Source organism: Aulostomus chinensis, chromosome 20 (assembly GCF_037954235.1).
Source record: "Aulostomus chinensis isolate RoL2024-O1b breed Wild chromosome 20, RoL_Achi_v1.0, whole genome shotgun sequence".
Classification (NCBI taxonomy): domain Eukaryota; kingdom Metazoa; phylum Chordata; class Actinopteri; order Syngnathiformes; family Aulostomidae; genus Aulostomus; species Aulostomus chinensis.
This window is the reverse complement of record NC_141339.1, coordinates 6212185-6231099: the sequence shown is the minus strand read 5'-3', so window position 1 is coordinate 6231099 and position 18915 is coordinate 6212185. Positions and strand designations below refer to the sequence as shown.

Genomic DNA, 18915 nt, shown 5'->3' with positions numbered 1-18915 from the left:
ATTGACCAAAGTGACAGTGTGTATTTGACATTTAAAAGTTTTCATTCTGCATTTGAGAACAGAGTTTATCCTCAGAAAAACTGATCAGCGTGATCAATCAAATGCTACTCCTATCTAACAAAACACTGGCAAATGGAATGTTACTTAGTTCGTACTGCAGCTAATGGGACCAAAATAGTTATGAATGTTGGGACAGTTAGAGCAGACCACCACGAAGATCAGTTCTGTCAGTTCATCTTCATTGTTTTAAGCATGAACCATTCATTAAAGTAAATAGATTTGATGAGCTGACTGAATTTCAGTGGATTAGATTGATACCGTTTGTACTGTGGTCCATCTGTCCCCTTGCTGTCATATTAGCCATGCATGCAGGGATGAATCAAATGTTTAAATGTCTCGTATTACATAGTCACATATACCGGTTCTGGTAGACAGCTACTCTACATCTTTGTAGATATGTTCCCTTTACTGGAAATAGTCAAGGCTTATTATATTTGGTTGTGATTTGAGTTTTGGCTCCCAACCCTAGCTTTAGATTGTCTGTGACACCCCAAGAGAGGCAGTAGAACACCTACCTGCTCAACAGGAGGCTGGTCTGCAGCTTCCTGGCTTGCAGAGCTGGAGGTATCTCCCTCCATTAGTGTGGAAGGCTCAATATCTGCACTCCCACTCTCACTGGCCTGTCTTGATGAGCTGGACTCTGCCTGCATTAACACAAAGAACTACAATCATTTACACTGTGCTTTAGCTCTGCGTCAGTAGCTTTGACAATAGAGCCTGTTCTTTCATCGCATATCTGCTTATTCATTATTAAGTCAAAAAAAGGGCTGTCTGATTACAAATCCATAACAAGAACTCAGATTATATGACTTCATTGAATTGGACTTTATTAAGCCAAGTAAGAAGTTAAGAAGAGGTGGAAGAAGTGCTGAATTTGTATTTACAGGTCCAAGAATCGATAATGAACTGAAAACTTTTCCCAAAATTAAGGCCTGGTCCGGGCTCAGGACACTAGGGAGAATTTACAACACTCTGATTTTAATTATATGGATTTTGGGAAGTTTATTAAAAATGGTGTTATGAAACAAGTCAGTGTTTTTGAGAATTTTAAGAGAACTATAATGGTTATTTATGCAGCTGTCTCATATCACAGTTATAAGAGATGCTTTAGGGGAAAGAGAAAGAGAGAAAAGAAGGTAGAATTACAAGGGGCCTTTTCTTTAAAGCAGTTCTTTGGCTGTTGGATTAAACGACTGACGGAATGGTGAATCAAATGCGAGTAGTGGAACTCCCGTTTGCACCTTGAAGTTGATTTGTTGAGCCAGTTCCTTTGCCTTGTGGTCCTCAGGGCTGGGGTTGCTGTTAGGGTTAAGAGCCAGAAGGGAAGAGCGCATAGAACACCCACATGTCTCACAGCAGAAGTCCTGGGACCTGCCAGAGAACAGGCAGTACATGGTTAGACCATTTTTTTTTGAGGGATGAGGCCAGAGTTAGCAATCTCCAGCCTGATTGTTAGCTGTCACTAGATCTTACTCACAGTTCCTTTAATTACTTTGAAGTCTATCTGAAGAGATGGCACACAAGCAAAGGGATTTTCCAGCATGGTCATTATGTTTAACATGTACGCTAAGGGGCTCACAGGCATTCACTTTTCTGTTATATACAGCATGACAAAAAAAGACAATCTGTTCTTGAAAAATGACTAAAATGATGAATTATTTAAAAAAAGTTGGGGGGGGGGGGGTTAGTTGATGGATTGCTGCAGCCTCAACTTTTTTTCATTTCCAAAATAAATGACTGATTAATTATCAACTGTACTCACTCACTTATCAGAGTATGTCACATTTACCTACCAAGTTACCTAAAAATTTAACCAGCTAAGAGTTTTAACTGGACAACTTGAACAATAAATACATTTTCCCTGCAATATGTCCCACTACCTGAATGCAAATACATAAAGACTTGTGCTTGGAATTCATTATGAAGTGCAATTACTTTTAATTCACCATACTGATATATTGGGCCAGCCCATATATTGTTCATTATTGGCCTACCACAGGTCTATCACATATATATCGTATCTGCCTATATGTTTTTCAATATGCGCTGATATTGAAAACCCTTCTTTCTTTCTTTTTATTTAAAACACATAAAATGCTTCCATGTTCACATAGTTATATAGCAAAAAGTACAAAAAGTCACTATATTGCTTACACATATTGGTAATCAGTGATTTTTTTTATTGTCTCCATCGGGCTCAAAAATAGGCTTTTATTTGAAAACACAAAACATTCTACCACAGCATCAACTCAAACCACATTCTCTCAAAACTAAATGTCACAATTAATTGTTTAAAACATGCACAAATGAAATAATCTTCTCATCCTAAGTACCTTTCTGTAAAGTCTGGTTGTGTAGCTAAGCTTTTATTGTTTTGGTTCATGATCGCTGCTCATATCAATCTCATGACAGTCTCTGAATGTTGTCTCTTCCAAATAAGTTAGGTTTGTTCACTCTTTCTCTTGTTTGACTGTGATGTCATAGAATATGCAGCTTCAGTCATCCAAACTGAATAAAAATATTTCTTTCAATGTAATATAGGGCACATCTGAAACAGGGAACGTACAGTCTAACGTGGTGGTAAGGCAAAAACAACGTTCAAAACTGACTGAATTTCTTCCCAGTGACTTAAGATGACTTAAAAGGATTCCACACATTAGTTCATAAGGCAGCATCAATGTCTCTTCCCTTGGCTAAGTGCGTTGACATCAATTGGGCCCCTTAAGTTCAAGTAAGACATAGCATTTTTTTTCCCCCTTATCAACCAGAAGCATCATTTTCAGGCAAAATAGAAGTTATGGTAGCAGCTGCTAGGAGTAGGTAACATTGTTCAGAGGAATATGCCCTTGAAAGTAAATTCTTTAAGTGATCTGAAAAAGACCCGTGCTTAATATGTCACACCCTAGACTAATAGAACACAGCATCTGATCAAAAAGTTGGAGTTACCACTCCTATTGTAAGAAACAAGGAAATGCCAACTTATTAACCATGAATCAGTGGGTGAAACCCTTAATTTACATTCATCCCTTATGTCAATGAGCTTTAAGCAGTGACTGAAAGAAAGAGAATGATGATACAAGCAGTCTAAATTAGTTACCTCCACTATGTGGCCGGGCTCTCTCATGCAACAGTGACTTGCTATCATCTCATGAGGAACAAAACTGTATTCAAGGACACACCTGACAGGCATTAGCTTGTTTAGATGACTGGAAATTGTCGGTTTAGCAACTTTTATTTCTGTTAATTGACTTACAACAACCAGTTCAGCTGTTATAAGGTTGTGTGAAAATGACAACTGCAACACAACTACATGGAGTGCAGACAGAGATTGTGCAGCAGGTAAAAAGGTCTGCTTGCTTCCATGACAGCCTGCCTGGTATACCTTAAGCATCCTTAGACTCATAGAACATTAGTGACATAATAGGTGACTAAGAGGCTCGGCACCAGGCTAGATCTCAGGTGTCAAATGCAATGCCACCTATAGATAGAAAACAACAACAACAAAAAAACTACATTAAACTTTGGTCTTCAAACAGTCCCCTGAAAAAGTCATGACTGCCCACTTAGGCTGAAAAAACAAGTACAGAAAATCAGAGGACAGGCATATGGTGTTTGATGCTGAGCCACAGTTTGGCTTTGCAGCATAATGATGAGGGTTCTGTGGTCACCAGCCACAAAGAAAACCTGACAAAGAGTCCTACATTACACTTTAATGTTACATGTCACTAAGTTAGCAGAAAATGCAGGGACGCACGTTGATTTTTCTGCCAAAGAAAAATACAAACATCATGTGGTTCTTGGCCAACGGCAATTTGGGATGTTGATTATGAAGTTACACATTTTACTGTGAAGGAACCCTGTGAACAATCTAAATGAACAACCCAAGCTTCAAACACAGAGTGCAACTGTGGTTTAATGTTGATATACAGGAGTGCGTTAATGGCCTTGGCTTTCTGTTTATGCTGTTGGCTGGCTCACTGTGTATCCTCAAATGAAAGGCTCGTTTTGATTTCACCACCTGTGGCACATTTACATGCCAGGATTTAGACTCTTGTGTACACCTTTAGGCCCTCCTGTCAGTTCTGACAGCAGTGTTGCATGTAATATTGTTAAGAGAAGCATCAACACATCTGCTTAGTGCAGTGACATGAAAAAAAAAAACATTAATACACAACACATGAAAAGGGGGTTTCTGTGGATTTGTCTTAGAAAAGCTAATCATCCCTCTAAGCGGCTAATAGACTGACATTATAGGGGAAGGATGAATCATGCTCTGAGGAACGCCACATCATAATTGTGGAGCTCCTTCGGCTGAAATAGATTTGAATACATTATGGTATTATATGATCAAAATAAGTTTTCCACTTTAGTCAAAGGAAAACTGGATTCTATTTCAAGTAAAATTACACTAGTTGTAGCTGGGGAGGAGGCTTTTTAGGCATATTGCAAGGCGGTGTGGTTACTCTCTTATATTTCAAGTCATCATGCTACAAGCCTGCAATGGCTAATATAAAAGGCAAAGGACATGCAGAAAGATTCCATGTTTGCTTTATGGTCACACATAATTTAAAGCTAAAACAGTTTTAGGCAGAAGTGCTGATCATCAAAAACAAATCTGAGCTCAAACTGCAGATAAGGTAAAATCTAGAGAAGGTGCAGAGAAGAGTGCGAGATAATAAATTTGATTAAAGATTCTACACACGTGCTATCGTTGCGATTGGAATCATTTCAAAATTTTACATTTGGTGACAGGTTTTAAATTTTGGTAGATCAAATCATAGCACCTGAAACTCACCTTCTGGTAGAGTAAAGCGGGGCTACACCCAACATCATCTTGCCAACATACACCATAAGGCAATCACCTGTGCCTGGAGATGTTGAAGAAGGCAGGACTTTCAAATCGTCTTTTTTTTTTTTTTTAACTTAACCGTGTCTGTCATGTTATCATGTATAAACCAGTGCTGCGACACCATGAATGGCTTTTAAGGAATGTCAGAAAACATTGTATGATTCACTGAGTGGAGACTAAAAAGAAACAGAATCCTTGGAGAGACATTGGGGAGGCAGGACACACCAATCAAACAACAGCCTTAGAGGCAATTTACTCTTTCCATTAAAAAGCATCTATCAATCAATCCATCAATCAAACTTTATTTATATAGCACTTTTCATGCAAAAAAGTAACACAAAATTGTTTTCATTATTAAAGCAACCCCAACCCCTCACCCCACAGACAACACACACACACCATCAGCAGCAGCAGCAGTCACTTGGGGTTCGAGAATGACTGACTTCCCACATACACACACAACAATCCCCAAACTCAAGAAAAGTTAAATAACTGGAACCAAGGAGACACGATCATCAAGTAGTAACATGTCTCTCCAGTGGCTGCCTTGAGATCTGACCACTCTGATGACAGAAGTAAACACACTCACTCTGCTCTACAACTTCAGTCACTCTAGCTGCCTTCCTCTCTGTACTGAGGTACTCCTAAAGTAGCAAATTACTCTTATGCCTAAAAACTCTGGGGCTGTCCATGATGCTCCACTACATCTATGCTGCGGGTCAGCTGTCCATCAGCCATATGTTCTGAGTTTTCATTGAGATTTCTAGGGCTGCAATCAACCAAAGAAATTCTTGGTCGACTGAAGCCCTCAAATTTCGACTAAAAATCAACTAATTTTATATATGAAAAATATACTGTGTCAACTATCAGCACAAAACCTGTTGAGAAATATTTAGACAATTGTTTTTGTCACGTTACAATAACTGACGACACGATCATTTGTCCTGCGCACAGAGCAAGACTGAACAGCGGAGCTCAGCAAATTAAAACTTTACTCTTAAAAACAAAAGGCAAGAATTTTTACAACTGAAACAAAACAATTATTAAACTAAAACATTGAAATATCAATTCTGATATGTTCATATACTCAATACTGACGGGGCAACCTAAGGTGGACAAGTTAGCTTACCGTTTTTAGGTGATAAGTCGTTGTGTTTGTAGTGGAGCTGTGACATGAAAACTGTTGTTTGCAAACTTTGCATTCGACTTTTTTTTCTACTATCTATTTTCATGAAATGCTGCCACGCTGCAGATGTCTTTGACATGTGGATGAGGACTGACTTTAAATGAAACCGTCAAAATTACATTTATCAAACCACCAGACGTTGGCCTTCAAGTACTCTTCAGTCTGTCTGTCTCTAGCGGGTCGGGTGATTCCAAAATAGCAAAAACAAGGGGGATGTTCAAAGATAGATTGTTATCTGTGAAACAGGGGTGCTTTTGGTACTTTCCTCCTGATGAAATTAACGTGGCATAAAAAAATCGAACAATCAGAATTTTGGTCGAGCCAGAGTGTATCGACTAATAAATCGACCAGTCGACTAGGAGATTACAGCCCTAGAGATTTCAGCAGGATACCCAGTATTCTTCTGTTAAAGTTGCCAATATTTTTCACAAACACAATCAGCTGCTCACCATGATCTATACTGACCAAGAATCATACATAACTGAATTGACTTGATCTACTATAGTGTGAAAAAAACTGATTAGCACAGTCTCTTCTGAACAGTCGACAGAGATGTGTCTGCTACTAGAACTCTGAGTGACATTTATCTGGGTGTTAATCTAAGGTGCTGTGAACTTGCAATTTCTGGGGAAGGTGACTCGGATGAATTTATCTAACATAAAGAGGTGACTCTTGGTCCCTTTCCTGGGGTGATCCTCATGTGAGCCAGTTTCATCTTAGTGCTTGATTGTTTTTGCGACTGCACTTGGTGACACATTCAAGGTTTTTGCAATTTTCCAGACTGACTGACCTTCAGTTCTTCAAGTAATGATGGACTGACGTTTCTCTTTACTTAGCCCACAGGTGTCAAACTGATCCAGTAAAGGGCCGGTGTGGCTGCAGGTTTTCATTCCAACCGACCAAAAGCAACACCTGATTCAGCTTAAATCAATCAAGCTGTGTCCACACAGCTCATTTGTTGGATCAGGTGTTGCTTTTGCTTGGTTGGATTGAAAACCTGCAGCCACACCAGCCCTTTACTGGATCAGTTTGACACCCCTGACTTAGCCAATTGGTTCTTGCCATAATAATTCTAACAGCTGTCAAATAGGGCTGTCAGCTGTGTACCAACCTTATTTCTGCAAAACACAACTAATGGTCCCAAACCATTAAGAAGGTAAGAAATTCCACAACTGCACCCTGACAAGGCACATCTGTGAAGTGAAAACCATTTCAGGTGACTACAACATGATGCTCATTGGGAGGAAGCCAAGGGTTTGCAGTGCTCGCAAAAAAGCAAAGGGTAACTACTTTGAGGAATCTAAAATATTAAACATATTTACAGTTATTTAATAATTTTTTCTTTGCTACACAATTCCATATATTTTGCTTCATATATCTGATGCCTTCATTATGTATCTACACTGAAGGAAGTAGAAATATAAAGACAAAAAATACTGAATTAGAAGGTGTGTCAAAACTTTTGACTGGCAGTGTATTTATATGGCAGTCTTCAATCAAGTTTCTGAGCATCTGCAGAAGAACAATCTGATTGACTCCTATCAAACTGGCTTTAGGCATGATCATTCCACTGAAATTGCACTCCCGTCAGTCACAGAATCACTACAACTGGCCAGAGCTGCTGGTCAGTCCTCTGTTCTTTAATCTGTCTGCTGCCTTTGACACTGTGAACCATCAAATTCTACTCTCCACACTCTCTGAACTCGGCATCTCAGGATCTGTCCTGTTGTGGTTCAAGTCCTACCTCACAGGTAGATCTTTCAGAGTGTCATGGCGGGGAGAAGTGTCTGAATCACATGGCTTATTAACAGGGATACCCCAAGGGTAAGTGCTTGGTCTCCTCCTCTTTTCCTTATACACCATATCACTGGGTGCAATAATATACTCACATGGCTTCTCCCACCACTGTTTACTCAGTCTGACGACACTCAGTTTTTCCTGTCTTTTCCACCAGAAGACAAAACCGTCTCCGCTCAAATATCAGCCTGTCTGGCTGATATCTCATTCCAAGGAATGCCACCTTCTACTAAATCTGTCCAAAACTGAGCTCATTGTTTTTCCAGCATGTCCGTCCGTCCAACCACAGATCAGTGTTCTGCTTGATTTAAATCAACTCATGCCCATAAACTCAGCCAGAAATCCAGTGTCATGATGACCAGCTGACCTTTAAGGTACATGTGACCTCAATTGCTTTGTCTTGTTGAAATGCCCTCTATAACATCAGGAGGATCAGACCCCACCTGACACAACAACCCATACAGCTTCTACTGTAGCCCCTTGTGATTTTGTGCACTGACTACTGCAACTCTCTCCAAGCAGGCATGTATTAAACCTCTGCAGATGATCCAGAATGCAGCAGCACATTTGGTCTTTAAGTTGTCCAAAACTACACGTCACCACATTGTTAATATCCCTTCATTCCGGTGGCTGCTCGAACCAAATTCAAAGCTCTTCCTCTGGCTTACAAAACATTAAAAATAACAGCTCCTGCCTACCTGGAATCCCTCATCCAGGTCTACACTCCCTCTTGCCCCCTTACACTCTGCCTGTGAGAGACAGCTGGTGCTCACAGCCCAGCATGGCTCTAAATCTCTAGCCAGACTCTTCTCCTCTATTGTTCCCAAATGGTGGAATGAACTACCTAACTCCATACAATCTGCAGAGTCCCTTACTACTTTTAAGAGACATTTCAAAACTCAACTGTTAAGGGAACACCTTGGCACTTAAATCTGACCCTTCTCTTTTTTTCCTCAGGGGTGGAATGAGTCTGAAGGTTTAAGACCCAGCTCTTGGTGAATACTTAGCACTGACAATGTTGAATAGTAAATGTGTTGAATGTTGATAGATATTGTTGACACTGAATTATTTGTTGTTGTCAGTTGTGGTTACATTATATTAGTAGTTTTCCTAAGGTTTCTTATTACTAGTATTCACTAAGGTTTTCATATACAGTATATGTGCGTGCGTGTGTGAACAGTGGGTAAAATATAGTAAGTATTGAACACGTCACCATTTTTCTCGGTAAATATATTTCCAAAGGTGCTACTGACATGAAATTTTCACCAGATGTCGGTAATAACTCATGCAACCCACACATGCCAAGATTTCAAACCTTAGATGTCCATAAATTAAGCTGTGTTCAAAAACAGAATGACACAGGTAAAAAGCATTGAATACATTAAGAAATAGAGGTGCAAATAGGCATGGAAAGCCAAGACATCACCTGAAATCTTTGAGTAATTAGAAAGCAACCCTGCCCCTTTTCAGTGCAAATTAATACAGTATCAGCTGATTCAATTCCAACTGATGGCCTGAAAAAAAGGTGTCTCGTTGCCAAGCTTTCACACAAAAAACATTTGATGATTGGTAAAAGCAAACAGCTACTCTCAAGACTAATACAATCTAATTGTTAGAAAAATACTGATGGTATTGGTTACAGAAGGATTTCTAAATTTCTTTATGTTCTAGTGAGCACTGTTGGGGCTGTAATCCAAAATTAGAAACAGCATCATTTCACCATAAACCGGCCACAATCAGGTGCTCCTCGCAAGATTTCTTACAGAGGAGTTCAAAGAAAAGAATCAGTAAGTCACTCAACAGCCATGGCCTGTGTACGCATGCTCATCATGCAAGACTTCATTGCTGTAGAAAAAATCATGTTGAAGCTGGTTTCAAGTTTGCTGCACCACATTTAGACAACTGTTATGACTCCTTTGGTGGCAAGGTGGACAGGAGACATCAACATGACAATCGAAAAGAAGATGGAGTCTGTGTTTTGTGGGTACACAAGGCGAAGTGGTTTAATGACCAACAGGAAACTACTTACAAAAGGAACACAATTGTGGAGGAGGGTGGAACGAGGTGGTTGTGCCAAATAAACTGAAATACATACAACAAAACTAGGCCTGAGCTAGTCCTTAACTTGAAAACAAAACTTAAAAGAAGCCTGACTCTTATCCTAAAAGAAGATGCTAACCCAAAAATAAATACAGGGGTGGCACCCGCCCTAAAACATAGTGTTTCGATACAACGGGTTCCTATGTGAATGAAAATGTACATGGTACCCCAATTTACCTATCTTCACAACCTCACTCCACGAACCTTGAACTCAAAGTATATAAAGTTAACTCAGTTTTTTGCAGCCCTCTGCCCCATGACCAGCAACTTTAATAGGCAAAGAAGATTAAAAAAAAAAAAAGTATGTGTGATCATTGCAGGCATGGTCCTTTTATATGGGAGCACTGGATGTGATTGGCTAGGCTTCACTCAACAGGAGCAGGCCAATCAGGCTGATCACACCCTGAGAGCAGAGAGAAGGGGACGGGAAGAGCTGACCAGGAGGGAAAAACACACACACAACCACAACTACATCGTCTGGCCCTGCCAAGCATGTAACAACAACCCTGTGAAATACTAGGAGAATACAGTCTGATCAGACGAGACCAAAACTGAACTCTTTGGGTACTATAATCCAACCATGTTTGGAGGTCAAATGGCACTGCACATCACCCCCCCCCCCCAAACTTCATATAATTGAAGGAAGTATCAATGGAAAAATGTACCGAGACATTCTTGATAAATCTGCTGCCATCTATCAGGATGATGAAGATCAAACAAGGGTTGACATTTCAGCAAGACAATGATCCCAAACACAGACATGGAAACTTTCACTTGGTTCCAACGAAAGAAAATAAAACTCCTAGAATGGCCCAGCCCATCACTTGACTTGAATCTAATAGAATATCGATGGAAAGAACTAAAGACTCAGAGTTCACAGAAGTCCACGGAACCTTTAAGATTAGAAGATTGTTTGTGTGAAAGAACGGGCCAAATCATACCTGAGCAATGCATGCAACTTGTTTCTTCATACAGGAGGCGTCTTGAAGCTGTTATTACCAGCGAAGGCTTTTATACAAAGTATTTAATAAATTTGAGTGTGTTCAATACTTTTTGCCTCCGTCATTCCATTTCATTACACAGAAGCAGAACTTTTGAGGAACACCTGACTGAGATCTGGCACATTCTCAACCAGATTTCCACCACTGGAGCCAAACTGGCACTTGCCAATGGCCAGTGGTGCCGCACCAAGGTGGAGTATATAGGTCTCATGGTGACCGCTGATGGCATTGAGCCCTAATCTGGGAGAATTCAAGCCATCCATTGCATTGCAACCCTGACCAATGAGTTGGAGCTCTGGAACTTCCTGAGTCTCTGCAACTCCTCCCAACAGTTCATTGAGGACTATATGGAGATAGCCTGACACCTCACAGAACTCTGAAATGATATATCATTTAAATGGGAAGAAACTCAAGAACAGTCTTTTCAGCATTAGAGACAAATTCTGTGCAGCACCATGCCTTGCCTGCCCTGACAAGGACAAAGAGTTTCACCTGGAGGCATTTTTCTCTTCTCACAGCCTCAGTGCCAATCTGGCACAGACATATCACATGGACAGGCGGGTCGTTGCCTATAGGAGTCGGCCCATGAGCAGCATTGAGATTAAGTTCTCTGACTGTGAAAAGGCCCTTCTTACAACTGTACAGGCTGTAGGGCACTTCCGCAGCTACGTCTGGAGGCAGATGGTGATCGTTGAGACTTACCAACAACCTGTCACCTTTCTCAACAGCAAGCAGCTGAGAGAAGGACATGTATCAAACATTTGCATTTACTCTGGGATGGTGGCATTACAAAGCTTTGTCATTGATGTAAAGTATGCCCAGAATCACAGAATGGCTCCTGGCTGAATGCAAACACTGCAACTATGAGGGGCAACCGAATCCCCAGCTATCGCTTGTCACCACACCTTTCCTTCCAACCACCACAACAACGATGAAAATGCCTGCATAGATCTCCTAAGAGCCTATGTGGAAAGCTGTGCCTACCAGCATGAATGCCGAATCCGGGCAAGAGTTGGAATTGTCTGGGTCAACCAAACCGTTGATGAGCCAAACAACTTCCGACTGGGCACCAGGTCGAGCCAGTGCGTGGAGATCACAGCAGTACTCATCACCCTACAACAAGCCGCCAAGATGGCTATGGAACAACTGGTGATCTCCTCGAAATCTAACTACACTCACCACAGTTTCATTGCTCATCTCCTGGTGTGGAAGGAAAACAGCATGAGAAATGTCAGGCATCAGGATGTCAAGAATTCTGAACTCTTCCTGGCTTGCAAACAACTTGTGACAGACCGAGGGATGGCTGTGTACCAGAAGGACACACACAATGCATGAGGATCTGTCATGGCTTTTAGTAGAAAACAGATTAAAGTTGAGTATTTTGACTTTCATCAGAAATGTGATAAATGATAAAAAACGCAATATTTCTTTGATCAAATTGTATACCTAAACCTAGAACAAACTTTCTATAACAGATTGTTATTTATAGAGTCATTACAGAATGGAACTTGTTGCCCAGTTACATTAAAAACACTAACTCAAAACACACTTTCAAAAAGGTTATAAGAGCACACCTAAACATATCAAACATATAAGAGCACTGCATGAACAGGTATCCATGCCACTGGGCTGAACTGCTTTTCTGCAGGAAACCCTGTTGACCTGTTTTTTCTTACCTTTTCTTTACCTAATGGTGGAGCATATAAAATAGCTGCTGTCTTGCCTCCATACCTGTTTACTCTACAAACTCTTGCAAGGCTTTTCATAATAGTTTGGTACATTCACTTGGCCCTACAGTCCAAGTGAAAAGATGTGTAATCCTGAGGCGTTGAACCTAATATCCCCAGTTTTTCAGTTGTCATAAAATATCTGCCAGAGCAAGCTGTGTAGTGTATACTCTCAGTCTTTTCATAATCTGTTAGGATTGTAAAAGTTTTCTAGAGTATCCAAAGCTTTAGCCATCAAAATTACGGCTCACAATCTAAATGGTCAGAGAACCAAGAGGGGAGAGTTTTCAGTTCCCATAATGCAGAACAACCTTAACCTTGTTTCCTGTCCCTCTCTCATTATCTCATAAAGGTATACTTTATGTATCAGTTTTAATCTTCTCAGTTAGGGACTGCAGCATCTCAGTGGAAACACCACTGATGCTCAATCCAGCTAAACAGAAGCCTCACTAGCAGTAAAGATCAAGGGGGCTGTTTACATCAGCATACCATGATGCTGTGACAATGAAGTGGTTTCTAAACATAGTCTATAGCATTTATTTGCTGAAAACTGCTGCTAAACCTGTACACATACTGCTTCAGTCCTTTATTCACTATGTTTATCTGCTCTCAGCCTGTCTATCCCTCACACACTTGAATATGGAATAGTATTTTTACTTGAAATACACATCCCAGGTACAGATGCAGGTCTGCCACATATATGAAAGGTGTCAAGAATGATTGACATTCATACTCATTTCTGAGCCTTTCTAAACCTACCTCTACACCATGCTTGGACATCACAAGCTGCTGAACTTTTGTGGATGGGTTAGTTGTCAGTTAAAAAATTGAGCACTGGACAGGCCCTTTTCCTGTTGTACAGGAACCCCTCTTTGACTGACAGCTCTAACATTCACAAGGGGCAAGGAAACACAAGATTAGAAACCAAGCACTGCCTCAGCCCTCAACTGAGAGAAAAAAGGGTTTTCCATCAGGGACAGACACGTATTTATAGCAAAGTGCGTATTCCTGTCTATCTCATCTTCATGTGCTAATGAAACAGCTGGCTGATCAAGAGTCCTGTCTCATCTGCTAATAGAAGAGCGACTGAACTGGATCCTCTCTGGATCCTTCTGTGGCTTTGTACTGTTTCCTCACAGGGAGATGTGGTGTGAAATGGAGAGCAATGTGCCCACTCATGCTCGCTCTAGAGACTGGGTATTTTGGTGATAATGAATTTATCATCCTGCAAAACTGGGACTGGTGTGGGCATGCTTTACCCCTTTGTGACAGAGCAAATATTAGTGGGGGGTATATCCACAGAGGCTCAGGTGTTGATTAATTTACATGCTTATAACCATGCTTGAATGGAATGTGCCGTTTCAACGCCACCAATCCAAAATCATGCATATAATTCTGACAACAATTATATCTTCAGCCTGCATGTTGATCATCCTGCACATGAAGAGCATGTCAAAATACTGCATTCCACACTATCTTCTACACTCACCTCAATATTATCCTCAATCCACAACACTGCATACAAAACTCTTGCTCTGCAGATATAAACATTGGAAAAGATTTCATTTACCAAATCTTACTTTTTGGCAAGGGCTCTCCTCTCCTCTGGGGTATAATCAAGAGATCCTATTGCACCCTCTCCTTTTGTTGGCATGAATCCGATTATAGCTATTAGGGCGGTTCGAACTGCAAGAGAAACAGACAAAAGGAAAAAAAAATTAATAGCAGAACATGTTCAACATTGCTGGTTAGAACAGACAAGGTTAAATACATCGCAGGCTGCACATGTGGTCATGTTCAGTCCCCATGTTACATAAGTGGGACTGTTGCTTTGTTTTCTGAGTGTAAGCCTAGATTTAGTCTGTCTGGGGTAATCCACCACGACATCCACCATGTGTCTATACTAACAATCTTCTGCTGGTATGGGGTTGTTTAACAATATGGTCGAGGTCAGGGACGTTTTTGTGACTATGTCATCAAGGCTGGCTCTGTTATGTCTGTACTCATATACCCAATAAAGCAGGTGGAAGCCCATTATACCAGACTGTTGAATGATAAACCTACTTTAAAAAAGGTCCAGCAAGAAGAGTTTAGGAGGGATTATTTGCAGAAATGTGATATTATATTCCTATGTTTTCGTAAACACACAACATTCTGAAACTGAGAACTGTGCTTTTGGGGCTTAGAATAAGCCCTTTATATCTACCACGTCCATGGACCAACAATGTTGAATCTACAATTAACCAGAAAAAAAAGTAAAAGATGACACTTAACAATAACAGTAGTGCCGAGTAAGAACTACTTAAGCATAACTGACCATTTATTGAGGCTCTTTGTGACCACACAGACCTCCCCCAGTTTTTCCATCCATCTTTTCTATAACCCATAAAATTATCATGAACACCATTAGTAAATGATTCCTTGACATATAAACTGCAATCTTATCTTGTCATATTTGTTCAAATTTTATAAATAATAACTTTTTAAGCTCCACCCTCCCTCTCTGAACCAGCCATTGGAGAGGGTTCTGCTGTTTTTCACTGCTGTTATACTTGGTGCTGAATGAGAGAATGCTGTAATTGTTGCAGACCAATTTCACAGTCTTACTGTAAACAGCAAATCATGTTGAAGTTGAGGGACACCCCCATAGAAAATGTGAGGGTATACAAGGGTTTCAGAAGAGCGTCAAGGTATAGACAGAGATAAGAACTGCTCCAACAACAGACAACAGTGATTGATGCAAGGGAGCTTTAAATTGTTTCCCCCTCTATCATTACGATCAATGTGAGATCACTGGATGATGGACAAGCTAGTGAAGAACCACAGGGACAAACATGGGAGTGGTGTTATTTGTCTCACAGAGACAAGGCTACGGAACAATTGTTCATACACAATCATACTACTGGCAGCTTTCAGATTCTCACACAGTAATAAATTTGAGCACAGGGGTGAGGTGGTGGGGGCAGCTGGCTTGATGCTTTTATTAACAACCAATGATGCCACCCTGGTGAGTGAAGCAACTCCAGCTGATTAAAACAGAGCATTCTCCTATGACAGCCATGTCCTCTGAGTATGTACTCAGAGGACGTGGCTTACATGTATTACATCCATTTTATTATTGAGCTAAAGTAAAATGCATACCACATACTCACAGAGTTTTTGTTTACATCGACTCTATTCAATTGAGCGTGACATGCTGACTCTTTTATGGCAAGACTCCAAATGCAGCCCGTTACTTTCTTCATTATCTCAGGGGACTTCAATAACCCAAAATTGGATAATCATTTCCTCTTTCCTTAATGTGTTTTAGCTAATACCTTGCAGTATCTTATCAGCCCTTTACATCCTACATTATGTGCTCATAATGTGTTCTTCTAATGCAGCTGAATTCCCATTGAATTCATTATTTGCATATTTTTGTCTATTGTTTTTTTTTTTTTATCAGACAACTAAGCCACTGATGAAATGGCTATTCTGATTTTATTAAGGCAGTGTGTGTAATTGTCCTTTTAAGTCTAAATAAAGCCATTACACAGACCCACAACTATTTTGCAATATATTGTAGCTGGTGCACTAGGCAGAGGTGTCAATCAAGTCACACAAGTGCAGATATTTTGCAAATGATCAATTAATAAACATAATTGCAGCACACTAAAGTGCACAAACACAGGATCATTCTACTGGGTTTTACCAGATATTCAAGCGTTTATGCATGCAGATCACAAATCAGCAAAATGATTTTCAACACTTTAGTCATTGATTATCTTTGGGAGACAGGAATTGGCCGAGATTGCAGCCACTGGTGGTATGAACGGACAAAATCACTCCTGTGACCATTTTGAATGCTAGGATTTAATTTTGGGAATCCGAAATAACAGATTAAATTTGATTAATCGTGCAGCCCTAATCAGAATTCGACACACCTTGGCAAATTAAGGAGAGTGGGGCCTTAGGTGAAAATCTCACTACATAAATTGGGTATTTGAAATAAGAAACCAGAAACTTACTGATTTCCATGAGGAGTTAAATCTTCAGTTAGAAGCAAGTTGCAGCATATTTTAATTTCATAACAGCAGTTATCAAATTTATCAGTCTGTTAAAGGGGTTTTTCTAATATTTGATATGGGTCAGGGAAACATCCCTGCAAAAATGCCAGGAGCAGTGACAGCTCTAAAGCTCAGTGTGTATTTTATCCACCAAATAAAAATCCTCTTATATAAATCTTTAATTTGTAAGTCATATTTGTAAGATTTTCTCTTTTTACTTTCACTATCAGATATCCTTTTGTTTGTAAGATCAGCAGTTTGAATGGAAAGTGCTGCTGTGAGTCAGAGTGAATGGCATGCACAGGAATTCAAGGAAATGCGATTGCTGAAATCTGTGGAGGGCTGAATGACAGCAAAAAACACATTTTTTTCACAGATATACAGTACATAGTCCATGTAAATGGATACTGATTTATTTAGGAAGGAGTTTATTAAATGGATAATATATGCCCTGCTGTGAACACTGTCCACAGCAAAGCAATGCTGAATGACAGAGTTGCTGCACTGATTCTTTGTACAGAAGTCACGCTACCCCCATCTGTCGAAGTCAAGACCCATACTATAGATGACCACCTCATACACCCTTCTCAAAAAATCTGAAATAGCACTTTCACCTCCTGTCAAGTCTTACTCTGACTCTTCCCAAGTTGTGAAGAAAATAGATGGATTTTTGTGTAAGTACACAACTCCTACTACACAAGAATCCACCTACATGTATTTAATAGTTTGTATTCAAACATATAAGTCAACTGGTTTTACTTCCACTGACAAAATTTAGTAACTACAGAAAGAACTAAATAAATCAGTTGAGGTAAAAAAAAAAAAAAAATTTAAAAATCATAGTTGATATGAAAAATACCTGAGTGTAGGTGTCTTCTATGCAGTGGAAGACATAATGTTTGAATCGTCGTCGTCGTCCGCTTATTCCTTACTAGTAAGTGTCGCGGGGGGCCTGGAGCCTATCCCAGCATCTACGGGCGAGAGGCGGGGTTCACCCTGGACAGGTCGCCAGTCCATCGCAGGGCCAACATACAGAGACGAACAACCATTCACACTCACATTCATACCTACGGTCAATGTAGAGAATCCAATCAGCCTAGTCCCCAAATTGCATGTCTTTGGACGGTGGGAGGAAGCCGGAGTACCCGGAGAGAACCCACGCAGGCACGGGGAGAACATGCACACTCCACACAGAAAATCCCCCGCCTCGAACCCGGAACCTTCTTGCTGTGAGGCCGCAGTGCTAACTACTGCACCACCGTGCAGCTCTATAATGTTTGAATCATTTAGCCAATATTGATTAAATTTGTAGGTGTAACATATGAAATGAGGCAGGATCCTCTGAGGTTTAGAACTAGAAGTAGCATTATCCAGCCTGGCTTCTTGCCAGTCAATCCTAAGTGTATGAGGAATATTTAAAGCACCACTTTGAGAGCCCAGCAAGCCAAGTCCAATATTCAAAGCATTACACACCACATGGCCTGTGATGGTAAAAAAATTAATTCTGTTGTTGGTTTAAGCCTTTTTGTGGTGATGAAAGGGACGCAGAAGGTAAAACAGCTTTATGGAAGATCCACCATCTTCCACTGAGACCCTCTGATTAAGGCCCCATGCCAAGAAGCAACATGAAAGCAACACTTAGCAAAAGAAGCGACTGCAAGCAGAGCTGAGTTCTTGGTAGAAACATATTTGACAAGAGGTAAACAAATGTATCTTTCCAGGGCTCCAGTCTGCAAATAATTAGCCCACTTTTGGGATCACCGCAACAAAATTGTATAATTGGGTGCAGAAGTAGGACTTGCAAACAGTGGTAAATGGTGTAATGACACTAAAGAAGAAAGCCAATACCCAGCTCGAATGACTGTGTTTGGCTCTGCTTCCAATTTCTTGCTGTAGCGGTGACAAAATGAGAGGCATGCCTGTTAATTCGTATTATTGTAATCAAGTTAAGTTTTCTTTAACTTACATTACTTTACATCTGTCATATTCAATCAAAATCCATACACAAACTTTTGAGGCATCCTACAAACATGTTTGCAATGGTAATGATCCCATAAGATAAAAAATGTGCTAATTAGAGGGCAGAACTCAATCACACCGCTGTCATGAGTCTTTAATCCCTATTTAAACACTGTTTACTTCATGACAA

At 40.3% G+C, this 18915-nt stretch overlaps 1 protein-coding gene across 1 annotated transcript in view; it reads right to left on the bottom strand.

Moving 5' to 3' along the window:
• ube2j1 (ubiquitin-conjugating enzyme E2, J1) overlaps positions 1-18915 on the bottom strand; it is a 70136-nt gene that overhangs the window by 8758 nt on the left and 42463 nt on the right. The window contains exons 5-7 of the mRNA XM_086189833.1: positions 14301-14406; positions 1302-1431; positions 576-704 (exon numbers count right to left, since the gene is read on the bottom strand). Of these exons, the coding sequence (XP_086045959.1) occupies positions 576-704; positions 1302-1431; positions 14301-14406 (365 nt within the window). The remainder of the gene's footprint in view (positions 1-575; positions 705-1301; positions 1432-14300; positions 14407-18915) is intronic.